This window comes from Haliotis rubra, unplaced genomic scaffold, assembly GCF_003918875.1.
Source record: "Haliotis rubra isolate DU_JTF1 unplaced genomic scaffold, ASM391887v1 Scf756, whole genome shotgun sequence".
NCBI classification, from domain to species: Eukaryota; Metazoa; Mollusca; class Gastropoda; order Lepetellida; family Haliotidae; genus Haliotis; species Haliotis rubra.
In genome coordinates, this window is record NW_025767475.1 from 218,536 (window position 1) to 234,153 (window position 15,618).

Consider the following 15,618-nt stretch of genomic DNA (forward strand, 5'->3'; position numbering starts at 1 on the left):
AACAGCATGAGCATCGATCTGCGCAATTGGGAACCGATGACATGTGTCAACCAAGTCAGCGAGCCTGACCACCCGATCCCGTTAGTCGCCTCTTACGACAAGCATAGTCGCCTTTTTGTGGCAAGCATGGGTTGCCGAAGAAATATTCTACCCCGGGTCTTCACGGGTCTCTTTGAACTGCATGAAGATTAGATGAACGTACGTAAATAACATTTCCATAACACGTACACATATGTTTTTGTATTGTTCGTAGTTACTATGTTCGTGTAGACAGAATAAACAAAATTACTTTGAAGAGATTTGTACGACCCGGAAATCTTGTCCAACAATTCACATATGGTGTTTATTGTCCAGCTAAAGGGCAGCATTGTATACAACATCTTCTGAGCTGGCGGTGGGGTAGCCATGTTGTTAAAGCGTTAGCACGTCACTATGGTGATCCGGACTTCACTCCTCAAGGATGCAGTGTGTCAAGTTTATTTGTGGGGTGGGCCCTGATTTAACTCGAATATTGATCAGCGTGGCATAACACTACACTCGCCCCTTCTACACATCACTGACATCATTAATAACTCTCCAACGAACACAAACGAAGTCACACCAAGATCAGGTCATCTGTCAAGTACTTAACAAACAACGTCTTAGTTCAATACTTTATTTGTGTTAGGATCTATTTACAATCTTTGACGTCTCCGCATGGTGTAGCATTGCACCGCTACAGTTACTAAACATCGACAGCGATGCATCATTATTTCCAAATGATTCTTGAGGCTACACCGGTATGGAACACCATTTTCTTTCACATCATTACCAAGAAAATATGCGATTAATTCGCACTCTTATTCTTTCGAATTCCTAAGTATTTTGTCTCTCTCCTCTTCCTCCACCGGGAACAATATATAAACATTCGGTGTTACTCTGTTGCACAATTATATACAGCCATTCACTCCAGGCGACCTGTAAGTAGGTCAATGATTATGACATTTTTTTAAGGCATCCATCTTATTATTGTGATTATGGATTACACTATCGAGTTTTTAGTCTAAATTTAGACTTTTCAAATATCCATTTCTGATTGGCACTTCCATTGCAAGTTGTCATGAAAATGTTGGAATTTTCTCCAACCGTTAAACAGATGTTTAATTTTGTCAGACGAAGATCCTTATCCTGAAAGTAAATAAAAGAATACAGAGTTAACCAGGTCCACGTGTTGCAGACAAGTTGAAAGACTGCCCTGCTGGTTTTGCAGAAGACAATTCGAGTGATGTCTTTCAGTCATAACAGACACAGTTTGGACTTCAAGTTAACTATGAGATCAACAGGTTCGATAAAATACAGTTTATGCATATCGTTTCTTTAATGACGGGCTTCGCTGAAGTCGAAGCTGACTGATGCATATCGACCACTCTATTCTCTCTGTAGGGCGTTGTTGAACGGGTGAATACCTTCCACAAATACCACTACACATTGGTCGTAAATGGAAGCATAAGATTATAAACCATTACTAGGCCCAGTCTCGGTTGATACTACAACTACCCTCGAAGATCAGGGTTAGAGTTGGTCTTCAGGAACCCATGAATGCCGTAAGAGGCGACTAACGGGATCGGGTGGTCTGACTCTCTGACTTGGTTGACACATGGCATCGTATTCCAATCCCGTTTATCGATTCTTACGGTGTTAATCACTGGATAGTCTGTTCCAGACTTGATTATTTACAAACTGCCGCCATATACCTGTCACATTATTGAGTGCGGCGTTAAACAACAAACAAACAAACAAACAAACAAACAACATTATACTACAGCTTTCGAAAATGACTAAATTTCGAACTGGTTTTATGAAATTACCTGTGTGAAGAACGTAAACGTTCGATTAGAAGCGCTGTCATTACAGGTATGAAGAAAATCATTTCTCAACAAAGCAATTGTGACATTCTTCATGTGTTATCGGATTAACATGTAACGTTTGTTAGTGAGTATTGTTCAACGTCATTTTGAATACTATTTCCGACATATCATGGTATTTAAGCTTCAGGTACGTAGTAGATGTTTATCACATTGGTGAAACCCAAGACTGACTGACTGAGTTTGGTTTTACGCCGCTTTTAGCAATATTTGAGCAACATCACGGCTTGGGACACCAGAAATGGGCTTCACACATTGTACCCATGTGGGGATTCGAACCCGGGTCTATGGCGTGACGAACCAACGCTTTAACCAGAAACCCAAGAAGAGGTCTATGTCAGTTTATCTCAATCTCAATAAGTTTATCAGTTTATCTCAATTCCCCTGAGACTAGTTTTATCCTCTTACACCAGTGTATGTCCAGATCCTTTTGCTCTCGAAGAAACAATTGTCTTGTGTTAGCTCGCCGGACATCACACAGAGTCTCTGACCACTGGAACTCTGCAGCATCCCAGAGGGGTACAGTTTCCAGTACTGAGGACAAACAAGCATATTCTGCAGAGAAGATTAATTTTCATTGTGTACTATAAATACCAGAAACACTATTCTCTTTTATCTTCGATGCCTACCCTCGATCTTGCGTATGCCTATAATTTTTACAGTGCCAACATTTTCATTTTCTATGATACATATAGTACCAATACATAATGATGTTATTTGAATGTTCTGAAGGAAGAAATTGGAAAATGTAAGTATTTGCTAAAGAGCATCGCCTCTCTTATACTGGTTTTATTAATTGTGATATTTTTTACATTAATATGTCGGCCCTATGGAGTAAGTGTGTTGTGAATGTATAAAGAATGTATAACAATATTCATAGTGAGTGAGTTAATAATTTATGTCACATCGGCAATATTTCAGCCACATCGTGACTAAAACTAGTTCTAAATTCATTATAGATACATATTATTTATAAAAAAGTAAAATAAATAGATTACGACAACTTTGTTCAAACTAGATCAAGGAAAAAATAATAATACACTAACAATTAAAGATAAGATAAAAAATGGCAATAGATCACTAGCAACTGAAGTTAGTCACCACACTCGGGACCGTGGAGACTTACAACACATCTGTTTCCTGCACGGTTTACAACCTGGATTTGTACCATCAATGCAGCTGCCAGCGATTGTCAATATTCATAACTGAACAGCAGTGCCATTCTTTGCTAACTTTGTACTGTATTTCATTCCAAGGTTCCAGAAGAGACCACATGACATTCACACACCTGGTTACCACCTTGCCCGTGACAAGGAACGAGACTGGGTGTTTTCCGTCCTTCAGTGTCGAGACATAGCGCTGGGCTGGAACTGCTGCGAACCTATCAAAGACGACATTTCATATTTTTAGACGTTCCACAATGATTCACACTTCAAATAGTGTTCTTATCAAAGACCAGTTGAATGACGGACTCTTAGAAAGTCTTGTGACGTTTTCCGTCATTTTCCAGCATTTCTCTCAGATGACTGATACCAGAATGGACGTTACACATTGAACCATCTGGAGACAAAACTATGACCACAAGGTGTCCCCATTATCCCTCAGGAAAAACATTATTGAGTCATAATCAAGCAGGTTCATTTAAACATTCAAAATGCAGAATTCGGGAACCATTGCACCAAGTTTCCTTGTTCATCACGGGCCTGTAAACAGTGGTATTCGATTCCCGTAATATTGGGACCAACTTTTACACGACTGCACAATGACGAAATCACGTAAATCATGATTTCCTCATGAAATAAAGTAACCGACATCTAACCGAGACTTGTTGTGTATGGTCTCACTGACTAGGCGCAAGTTGTTAATTTCAAACGTGTACTAACTAGGTTCACCCCACAAGATGAATAGAAGTGAATGATGGAATATAGTTTTACGCCAGACCTTTCCTTGTTGACCGGCAGTGAGTTACTGTGTGTTAATGACAGCTCTTGTTCTTCACTTCATCATTAAGATGAAGCGCCATCAGATGCAGATATTTCATGCTGTAGTATACTGCCTCGTGGAGTAATGCATATATTAAACAAACGTACCGCTGCAAGCTTCCGTGAATAATTTGTACCTTTGACAATGGGAAATTTTCCACTGAGAACTGAGAAGGGTCGGAATGCCGCTAATGAAAATGCTCATCAGAAAGAGGTTTACACAATGGTGAGAAATAACCAGAGAAGAGTGCATCCAGGCAAAGAAACTCCGTAAATTGGACAACAGACACGGAGTGGAATATTATATGGAGGAGAGGAGAGGGCAGTACTATAACATATCCGCCATTTGTACAGTCCGAGACATAGGCATAGGCCTTAACTAGATCTGGATTGTTTTCAATTATGCATCTAACGTTCTTCTCGGTAAAATGTTTATACTGATTTTAATTACCACTTTGACAAGTTTCTTGATTGTATGTGAATACAAGTAATTGAATGTCATGACTGATGTCAAGACCGATTGTCAGTGAAAGTGAAAGTGGTCGTGAGTGAGTGAGTGATTTTACACCGCCTTTAGTAATATTCCAGGAACATCACGGCGGGGGACATCAGGAAAGGGTTTCACACATTGCACCCATGTGGGGAATCGAACCCGAACGCTTTAACCAGGAGGCTCCACCACCGCCCTAGAGGAATAAAACAAGGTTGATGTTAGTGCTCTTACCTCTCCCACATTCAATAACACGGGTAACGGAATTTCCGGATACACATTTTCTATATACCAGCGGAAGTCATGACAATGAAGACTGTCCCGCAGTTTCTTCCGGTCGCTAATGTCCCCGTATTCATGCCGTCCCTGAAAGAAGGTCATATGCAGTGTTGATCTGTCTTAACAGAAACGCAAATGGTTTCTTAGGTGTGAGAATTCCAGCCATCTTCAATTACCTAAACCTGTGTTATGCATTTTATCCTAAGCCATCAGTTGTAGAGATATAAAGTTTTAAGAGTTATTGCAATGATTCGATGCAACATACTTTTCCTTTTTGAACAAATACCTGCCGAGATCGAAGAGACATGGTGGGTCATTTCGGAGGTTATCTATAAATCAGAGGACAATTAAACAAATTGACGAATCAATCAGAAAAAAATAAAAGTTCAGTTACATTAACAGCATTGATTTTAAAATAAACAAATGTTTTCCAAATCTTTGTCCATGAAATTCACCTGAAGCAATGAAGTCTGTTCGTAGAACAAGTGCTTGTATTCATCCAGCCAGACCTCAGCAACTCTCAAAGAATTGGTCAAAATAGGGTTACCGCCTTCCTTCCATTTGACCGGATTCTTTCTGCGGAAGATGTGCCCCACGTGTGAACAAGGAAGCAGCTCCAAGGTTCCGTTACACATCCACGTCTGAAACAAGTGGATGTAATTCACCAACATTGTCTACCCACAAAAAGTAAAAATGTATATAGTTCATACGTGTTTCTTTCTGATTGGATAACCATTTGCTTTAGACGAGGTTCTCTAATAGCGGCCTTTTGTGAGTAACGCTAACTACTAACAAGAAGACGGGTAGCGATTCAGTTGTCGACACATTCCATATATACACAGAGTGTTATTACAGTACACACTTGAAGGTATCGCGGCATGACAATGGCCACTGAATTATGGACAGTGTCTCAGATGTGCGAGGGGTAAGCTAACTTGTTGATACAAATCTTGATGGTTGATAATCGGAAGAAGGTGCAATTGAAGTAACTGGTCGATATAACTATTCGCTGTCTGTTTCCTCAGAACCATCACTAAGTCAGATCTTCGTGTTTGGAACATCGAGCCCTGTACCATCACAGTTAGCCACTGAATCTGTTACGGTCTTATAGCGGTTCCGTTTGTGCATCATACCAATTCAAGAATACGAAAGTAACGTCCTTCAATGCTAAACGTCCATTTTGTCTAGATGGTTCATAAATAATTTAAATGTAAATGCTCCAGTGCGTTTCATTTCTTTAAAGAATGTCTGTGAAAGCAAAGCTTACTTTGAGAGACAGCTCCATGTTCTCACCGCCCCAGAACGAGAGCCCCGGGTCATACGTCCCAAGTGTAGTAAACCACTTTTTGTCTATAGCAAACAACCCACCAGGCATAGTAGGAGATCTGCAGAGCAACAAGAAACAGGCAATAGTTCGAGGGAGAGAAAATTGACGATGTACAGAAAGTTCCAACTGTCTTCGGAACCTGGCCTAAGCCGAGTTCAGCATGTGCGTGGGTATCTTAATTAACCAGGATTTGTTTTGACAGTATAGTTTATAGTTCCCGATATATTATTTTTCAGGTAAACAGTTGACAAACCTTTGCACATGTTCATGACGGGTGGACCCGTGAAGATCCGGGGTAGAATAGGTCTTCAGCAACCCATGCTTGCCACAAAAGGCGACTATGCTTGTCGTAAGAGGCGACTAACGGGATCGGGTGGTCAGCCTCGCTGACTTGGTTGACACATGTCATCGGTTCCCAGTTGAGCAGATTGATGTTCATGCTGTTGGCCACTAGATTGTCTAGTCCGGACTCGATTATTTACGCCATATAGCTGGAATATTGCTGAGTGCGGCGTAAAACTAAACTCACTCACTCACTCATTCATGACGGGTGCCACCGGTTTGGCAGAATACGTTCTCCTTTTCTTTAACACCTGGTATTATCCCTACTTGATAGTGATTCATAAACACCTGCTGTCACCGTATCTCATAGTTTCAGTCACTGGATTGTCTGGTCCAGCCGCGATTGTTTACCGCGCCGCACCGTACAGATGTAATACTGCTTAAGGTGACGTCAAACAATACATGCTAATGATATAGTCAGAAATGTACAATCGACATTTGATGTTTCTTACGAACATGGAAAGGTTTTGTCGTTTCCATTTGAGGTAAATATCAGCTTAGGTCTACCCTACATTAACTGAATTCCTACGTTTGCACAGCAAAACAAATGTTTCTGCGTGACTGCCACGTGGCGTAGAACGCTTCATCATCACAAACATTGTGGAACTGAAGTACTCTTTTCAATCTATGCGTGTGGAAGAACTTACCTAATAGGGCCGTTGGGCGATGTCATCTGTCTCTTACTCTTGTTGCCGATATTCCCCAGGTGAAGAGAAGCACCTTCCAGGTAAATATCCCATAGTGCCTTAACTTGCTGGTCATACCTGTCCCGAAGTTGTCCGCGCTTATAACATGGATATGAGGAAAGGGAACGTTCCTTGGATTGGTCCGGATCCTTTCGAGCTGTGGTTCTAACCAGCCTGGAAACAGGAAACACATGCTGGTCTGATGTCAAGAGGTAAGGTGAAATGGGGTTTAACGTCGTACTTAAGAATATTTCACTCATAGGACGACGTGCATGCGTGTGTATGTGTGGCTGCTTGTACTAGCCCAGACTTAAGCTGGTTTTATAGTGCTAGCTCACTGAGATACCATGCCGCAGTTAAGCATGAATACTCCACTCAGACACATGCATGCATGTGGGGTTGTACGTGTGTGGGGGGTGGTGGCTGTTTGGATGGGTGTTTTGCAGCAACACCATTGACCGTAGCATTATGCTGTTTTGTGCAATGTCCAGTCTGTCCTTGAGTATCTCCCTAGTAACTGGGGAGGCCACGAAAGGACTCTTCAGGAGACGACGGCAAAGTGCAAGTAGACGTTACGACTACTACGTCAGTACAGAAAGAAAAATCCAAGTGATTGATTCTTCTGCCGCTTCACCAGTCACCAATGTGGTCGTGGATGTTTGGCAGGTTACGAAGGGCAGCGTGGCATCAATGGATGAAACAAATGATTCACGTATCATCCGTGAACCTGTCTCTGGAAGTGATAGACAACCCAGTCGATTTGATACTCCAATGGATGGACAGTGTATCGCGCGTCATGGTGAATCTATTGACTATAACACTTCCTATGACGTAAGGTGTACTGCCTGTATTTGTGGCCCAAAAATCACACCTCTGCATTGTAGAATATCGAAAGCATATCACTTTGAAGTCGTCTGTGAGTGAGTGAGTGACTTATAATTTAAAGTTACTTTGGCAATATTTCAGCCATATCGTGACTAAAACAACATATATATTAACAATAATTAAAGATAAAGTATAAAATCCTGTCAACGAAGGACAGTAAAACAAATAGAATATCACACATAAATGTAAAACTAGTAATTAAATCTAAAACATTTTAACTATAGAGGACAACACAATATATAAATAGGCTATAGATCACCAGTAGCTGAAGGTAGTTCACCATACTAGGGACCATGGGGACTGAAGTTGTCTGTGGGGTTTTCGCCAGTTACAATATGTGTGCGTGTAACAGTGACTGTGTGTGCGTGTGCGCGTGCGTGCACGCGTGTGTGTGTCTGTGTGGATACATGTGCGTATGTATCTACTGTTCTCTCTGACGTCATAGCTGAAGCATTAAGGAAATCCCTGTCGTGTATATATTATACATACTGTCATACAAACAATCCAATTTCTCAGCCACTTTCTAATCCACATGACACCTATTTCGAATTGTAACTTTCATCACTACTTTAATAGAAATAGTATATCATTACCTGGAAAACATTCGATGTGCGAGTCAAGAAACACCAGCACTGGTCCAACCGCCACTTCATTTCCAATGAGTCTCGCTGTGATTAGACCACGTTGCTTCCTGAGTCTAACAATCTTAACCTTTTCCAGTTTTGACATGTACTTTTTTAAAGGCGCCATGAGGTGATCTGAAGTTATAAACATCAAAGGGCCTTTTAGTGCTATTCCCCCGTATCATTTTCAAACATTATATCCATTCAAACGCCATCAGGATAATGGACTGCTATACGGGGAGTAACCTCCTCTCTTCACACGATTGCCCATTCACTTGTCCAGAAGCAAGGTTCACTGCGTGTCAGCAAATACATGAAAACGATAGAAACATTAACAAATGGTAAGATAAAACATAAGTGAGTTAGTGAAGTGCCAATTGTGTCAGGTTAATATGTGATGAGGCATTGGAGACAAGACCACGCCCCAAGGAACACACGTGAGTTCCAGTCCCTGGTCTCGCCGAATATGAATCTGTTTCCAGGTTTGTCAGCCCTATATCCGTAAACCTGCTTTTAACAAAGTTATAAACGGATGAACCTTGATACACTTCGATCTTCCTCTCATGCCACTGGAGTACTGTCTAACAGAGCGTTCAATCCACACACTCATTGCTTTGGGAAAGCCTGAACCGACACAGGAAACTTAAGCATTTGGGCAACATTTTCGAGCTAATATTTTTGTTTGCCCATGACTGACTGACTGAGTTTGGTTTTACGCCGCTTTTAGCAATATTCCAGCAACATCACGGCGGGGGACACCAGAAATGGGATTCACACATTGTACCATGTGGGGATTCGAACCCGGGTGTTCGGCGTGACGAGCCAACGCTTTAACCACTAGGCTACCCCACCGCCCCTGGTTTGCCCTTGAAGGTAATTATAGCGTAGGTGAGAGGTATTACATTTAGTTCGTGATAAAATGCTGATAAAATTTAAGGATACAAATGGCTTACTTAGATCAAATCGGAACACATGTTATGTGTATATGTCTTCGTTGTATGGAAGCATTGTTTTCTATTCTGAGATGTGCAGGGTTCGGTTTAGAGCACTGTCAGTGGAGGAGGAGAGCAGATAAACCCCCTTAAGGCATCGAAACAAATCATTGATCATATCCTTCACGACTTTGCAGTGGAGTCTTGAACGTGTTGTTGTTAGCATACCTTGTGTTGATGCATCGTCCACCAGAATTACTTCCTTAATTAGATGTTCGGGAGAGCGGTCAAGGACGCTGTGGACGGATCTGAGGAGAGTGGACCAAGCCTCGTTATGGAAACAGATGATGACACTTGCTGGAGGTAGGTCGGCCGGATACACACGTGACTTGCACCTGAGAAGATATGGTGAATAGTGGAATCTCAAAGCCACAACAAACTGATTGATGAAGCCCTATTTTCAGGAACTGAGAATTTAGTGATAATCAAATTAGGCATAATATAAGAACAACAGATACAGTGTTATAACATTATTAAGAAATCAGGATACACTCTGACATCGCACAGTGAGTGAGTGAGTGAGTTTAGTTTTACGCCGCACTCAGCAATATTCCAGCTTTGTGGCGGCGGTCTGTAAATAATCGAGTCTGGACCAGACAATCCAGTGATCAACAGACATCGCACAGCATCACATGTAAAACTGCATGGTAGAGCTGATGAAGCTAATGATGCCATGCCTGAGATACCTACTCATCTTGTCTGTAATCTGGTAGACGTCGATGAACGGAGATACGGTCGCTCACCAACTGGTTGAAGCTATTTCTCCTCCATCCTTCGTCGCTTTGGTCGTGTTCCTGCCCAGTAGCTCGGTATTTGAAGGCACTTCCCCATTCACCTAGAATTACATTACAAGACTGAAACAATCACTGACATCCAGTCTCTATATGGGTAGTAGCGCCATGCATTTGAAAATGGTTTATGAAAAGACACAGACAAGTTGTTATTGGAGATAGCATTATGTTACCCGGTTCTTACTATATGTCAGTATTATGTTACCCGGTTCTTACTATATGTCAGCATTATGTTACCCGGTTCTTACTATATGTCACCCCTTACTATATGTCAGCATTATGTTACCCGGTTCTTACTATATGTCAGTATTATGTTACCCGGTTCTTACTATATGTCAGTATTATGTTACCCGGTTCTTACTATATGTCAGTATTATGTTACCCGGTTCTTACTATATGTCAGTATTATGTTACCCGGTTCTTACTATATGTCAGTATTACGTATATATGTGAATGATACAAACCATTCTTCAATATCATACAGTTATTTTATCATGCACATATCAGAAGTATTTTAGGCTAAAACGTTTTGATGGTCCCTCGCATCTTCCCGTGTAAAGTATCAAACACTTTTCCCTTACCTGGACCATTCTCCGGACTGTATTCCACAAATGGCGGATATGTAACCTTACTATCATCTCCTCCGTACTCCTCCACGTAATACTCTAGGTTCCCTGTTTTCTGCGTCTGTTTGACTTCCTCCCTGTCCACTGGCAAGTGTTTTTGGCTGCTTCTATCCAATCCTTGTATCTCCTTTTGATCGGCATTTCCAAGGATCGATATATTTCTGTTGCGTATGTCTGACTCATTTACAACGTTCCCCGGCCCGAGAGCGCGTATACTGCTTATATGTAACGTATCTCTTATCACTACAGCACCGATGTCGTCCGGTTTGTGTACAGCTTTGAAGACACTTTTGTCAAATTGATTGTCAATTATTTTCTCACTGGTATATATTGAATACTGACTGTCCACAGTCTGCACCAGTCTTCTGGTGGTAAATATAAATAACAAGAGCATACAGAACACAAAAGCCTTGAGTATTCGAAGCCGCAATCGCCTCATAATAAACACTACGCCAGCTTCAAGATGTGGTGAAAACATTATTAATTATCAGCTCACTGCAGGGACGAAACAAGAAATATGTCTGCCCCTTACAAACATCATACGTATCCTGAACACATCTACGCTGGGCAAACGACGTCTTTCGTATAGAAGTTTCAATGTCAACATCAACGGATATGTTAACTCACGGAGCGGTATTATCCCCAGTTGAAGTTATCGACTTCTTGAATTATTTCACGAATCCGACTCCAAATGCTTTGGCAAATCCTAGAGGTCAGGTCGTAAATATAATTACCTGTTGTGTGCAGATATATGGCTGTATCATAACTCTAGTGTATCGACATCGCCAACATGGTGTCTGCCATTAGGGATCATTTCACACATCCTGAATATATAAATCAAATTACCAATGGGAATGCTATTATGTTGAAGAAATACAGTTATGAATAGTTTAGATCATGCAGCAAAATAACAAACAATCACAATTAAAGTGCATCGGTATATAATTACCTCACATCATACGACCTACTTAGAACGTCCTCCAAATATTAATACTTAGTTTTTGACATATTACCTGGGGAGTGTTGTGAGAGCCGGCAGCAGATGTCAGATCATACAATGAGCAGCCCTTCGATCACAGTAAGGGTACACATTTCAGATGGCTTGTTGTCGATAACTTGTGATAGGGCGATTTAACTGAGCACGTGTTACACTACCCAGCAGTGCTATACCATTTGCAGCTGATGCAGACTGGTGTCGAACACAGTATTGATGGATCGTGTGTATGAGGAGAGAATATGAAGTACTGAACACATGTCATAATCATTATCGGAATACACTACATATTACATATGGGTATTGAGTTGAATTTAGTTGCTAACTGATACATGCAAATGTGGCGAAAGTTTGTAGATAACACTCGCAGATAATACCCTTGTTTTATAACTCATCATTATCTTTGATTATCATCACCATATTTTAACTGTAAACTCTTCGTCCGATTATTCCATGATAGGACGTGGTAAAAAAATGATAATATCGGCAAATGAGAGAAACACCCACTCAATGTACTATAAAAGTGAGTGAGTGAGTTTAGTTTTACGCAGCTTTTAGCAATATTCCAGCAATATCACGGAGGGGGACACCAAAAATCGAACCCGGGTCTTCGGCGTGACGAGCGAACGCCTTAACCACCAGGCTACCCCACCGCCCCCTGTTCTATATAAGGGTTATATGACTCTATGCTGGTCGGCGCCTATTAGCATTCGTGTGAATACATGGCATTATCACTGTTTAATAGCGAATCATGAACGCGCGGATATGATTTATTCTCCAAATAGGAGAAAGAGATTCTGGAGACGTCAATCCTGCCCCACAATTAAGCATATATATAACTTTATTCAGTAGAAAGGCTACAGGCCCATGTACAATATATATTACAATACAAAAGGTATGATGTGCACAATAACTAGAACATATTTTTATATATTCAAAATAATAATGCGCTACGTCGCATAAACGCTTCCGTAATATAATTTGCATACATATATAAATAATTGCTATTTTCATTTTGAAGAAGGCGAATTAGAGAGTTTCTATCTTTACAGTCAATATTTAACATGTATCCTGTTCTTAAATCATCATATTGTGGGCAAATAAACATAAAATGAACCTCATCTTCTAAAATGTTCTTACAAAATTGGAAAATCTTAATTCTCTTGGGATATTATTTCTTCTACCTGTATTCCTCATAATATTTCATTCATCGAATCTGAAAAGAGATAAAAATCTTCTTAAATCTTTGTTATATAATGTTGATAAGTATGATTCCATATTAAACGTACTTTTGACACATGAATAGAACTCTAAATTATAATGTTCATTTAACATAGAAACTATACACTGGATGCTACAATCTTTAACTCGTTGAGAAAACTGTTTAAAAAATAAGTCAGTGTTAACAATATTTTGAAACTCCCACGCCATGCTGAACCCATAAATATAATTTAATTTCCTCACTTCAGTAATCCATGACTTGCGGTTAATATCGTCCATTCTGTTTAACATAATATAGGTTTGTTTTGGATGTCTAGTCTCTTCCATAATTAAGAATGTACACCAGTACTTAACACATCTTATTATAGTATCACAACATATATGATGACGACCGCATTCAGATAAAACAGCTGCGTTTCTTGTGGTAATACCAACACCAAGAACATAATTACAGTATTTTACATGAAATCTTTCTAGCATTAGCCACTCTTGAAAACCCCATATTTCCGAGCAATATAATAAGATAGGCTTAATTTGTGTATCAAACATTTGAAATAAGACAGTAGGAGAAAGATTTTTCATTTTATGATGAAGCTGTTTAATTGGGAAAAGGGCTTTATTAGCTTTCTGAACGAGAGTCTGGACTGCTTTTGACCAATATAGTCTGCTGGAAAATAAAATACCGTGATAGCTGTAATAGCATGTAGTTTTCAACTTCACATGGTTAAACATCCACTTTTCGGTCTTCTTCACTATACCTCCGTTGCGAAAAACAATTATCTCTGTTTTTGTAAAATTAACCTTTAAGCCCCATTTTGTGCACAATTTGGATGAAATATTAATCTTTTTTTGTAAACCTATAACTGTGTCAGAAAATATACATAAATCATCAGCATAGAATAATAAAAAGAGCTCTAAAAATTCTTCTCCAACAAAAATATCTCTTTCGTCATACGATGTAAGATCCTCTTCAAGTTGTTTTACAAACTTACTAAATAATAATGGACTGAGTATACATCCTTGTCGTGCACCACTCAAGGAATTGAACTATTCTGAAATGCTAGAATTTGATAGTTTTACAGCTGAAATTGATTTATTGTACATATCACGCACTATTGAAAGCATTTTACCACGAATATTGTTTTGACAAAGAACATAGTATTACCATAATAGATCTCTATTTACACAATCAAATGCTTTATGAAAATAAACAAATAAACAATAAAATCGACCCTTAGACTTGGACAAGTATTTTTGAATTAATGCATGTAAGGTAAAAACATTATCAACAGTTGAATAGCCTGAGCGGAATCCAGCTTGACACTCTGGATTTAAATTATACACATCAACAAATGCTTTCAGTCTTTCATTTAAAATATAAGTGAATATATTTCCGCATATGTCCATCAAGGAAATACCTCTATAGTTATTAACATCATTTCTGTTCCCCTTCTTGTGAAGTCGGAAGATAATACTCTGTGACCAAGCAGAAGGAAAGTCTCCCGAGTTAAACAATACAATTAGTACATGCAAATAAGGTAGTAAAATATTACCTCCGTGTTTCCACATTTCTGGAGGTAGTCCAGCAGGACCACATGCTTTGCCAAGTTTTAAAGCTGATGATGCATTTGTTATTTCATTTATTTGTTATCTCTTTATTTAGAATATTATTAGAGTCATCATCAATCAATGTAAATTCATTTTGCAACATATAGTGTTTGGCATATGTGACATATGTGATCTCACCCTAGGCAAGTGAGTTTGTTCCCATGGGATAAGACACATGACCGGTAACCCTTTAGCGCCTCACAAGCAGCTTGGGAGATCCGGGGTCTGAAATACCGCGTATATTATATTCTACAAGAACAGTAAATGCACCGCCATGTGCTTGTCTTGTCTGTTAACAATCAAGAGAGGTTACTTTTTGTACACTGACTTTTTAAATTTAAATTGGTTGGTTTGTTTTTTAACGCCGCGCACAGCAATATTTCAGCTATATGGCGGCGGTCTGTAAATAATCGAGTCTGAACCATACAATCCAGTGATCAACATCATGAGTATCGATTTATGCAATTGGGATACGATATCATGTGTCAACCAAGTCAGCGAGTCTGACCACCCGATCCCGTTAGCCGGTTCCACAACAAGCATAGGTTGCTGAAGACCAATTCGAAACCGGATCTCCATGTGTCTTCGCGGGTTTTATAGTCAAAGATTCGCAACTTGAATAGTAGGGCATGCATGAACAGCTGAACAAAAGTGGACATTGTCGCACATGGATATCCAAATGCAGCTTAGCATTTCGGGTACTAGTACACTTCTGGTGTCATATTCCCTGTCTTTGGTGACCGCCTCCGTGGTGTAGTTGTTAGAGCATCCGCCCGGAGAGCGGAAGGTCGCGGGTTCGATCCCCGACTGCGTCATACCAAAAGACGTTAAAATATGGTACTTGTTGGCGCTCGGTATTAATGGGTCC

At 40.0% G+C, this 15,618-nt stretch overlaps 1 protein-coding gene across 1 annotated transcript in view; it reads right to left on the reverse strand.

Annotated features, from left to right (window-relative positions):
• Window positions 1-324: 324 nt before the first annotated feature.
• Window positions 325-15,618, reverse strand: part of LOC124260225 (polypeptide N-acetylgalactosaminyltransferase 5-like) — a 142,881-nt gene continuing 127,587 nt past the window's right edge. Inside the window, exons 6-11 of the mRNA XM_046694484.1 lie at window positions 5,923-6,040; window positions 5,111-5,296; window positions 4,611-4,742; window positions 3,193-3,285; window positions 2,313-2,438; window positions 325-1,167 (exon numbers count right to left, since the gene is read on the reverse strand). Of these exons, the coding sequence (XP_046550440.1) occupies window positions 1,027-1,167; window positions 2,313-2,438; window positions 3,193-3,285; window positions 4,611-4,742; window positions 5,111-5,296; window positions 5,923-6,040 (796 nt within the window). The 3' untranslated portion in view covers window positions 325-1,026. The remainder of the gene's footprint in view (window positions 1,168-2,312; window positions 2,439-3,192; window positions 3,286-4,610; window positions 4,743-5,110; window positions 5,297-5,922; window positions 6,041-15,618) is intronic.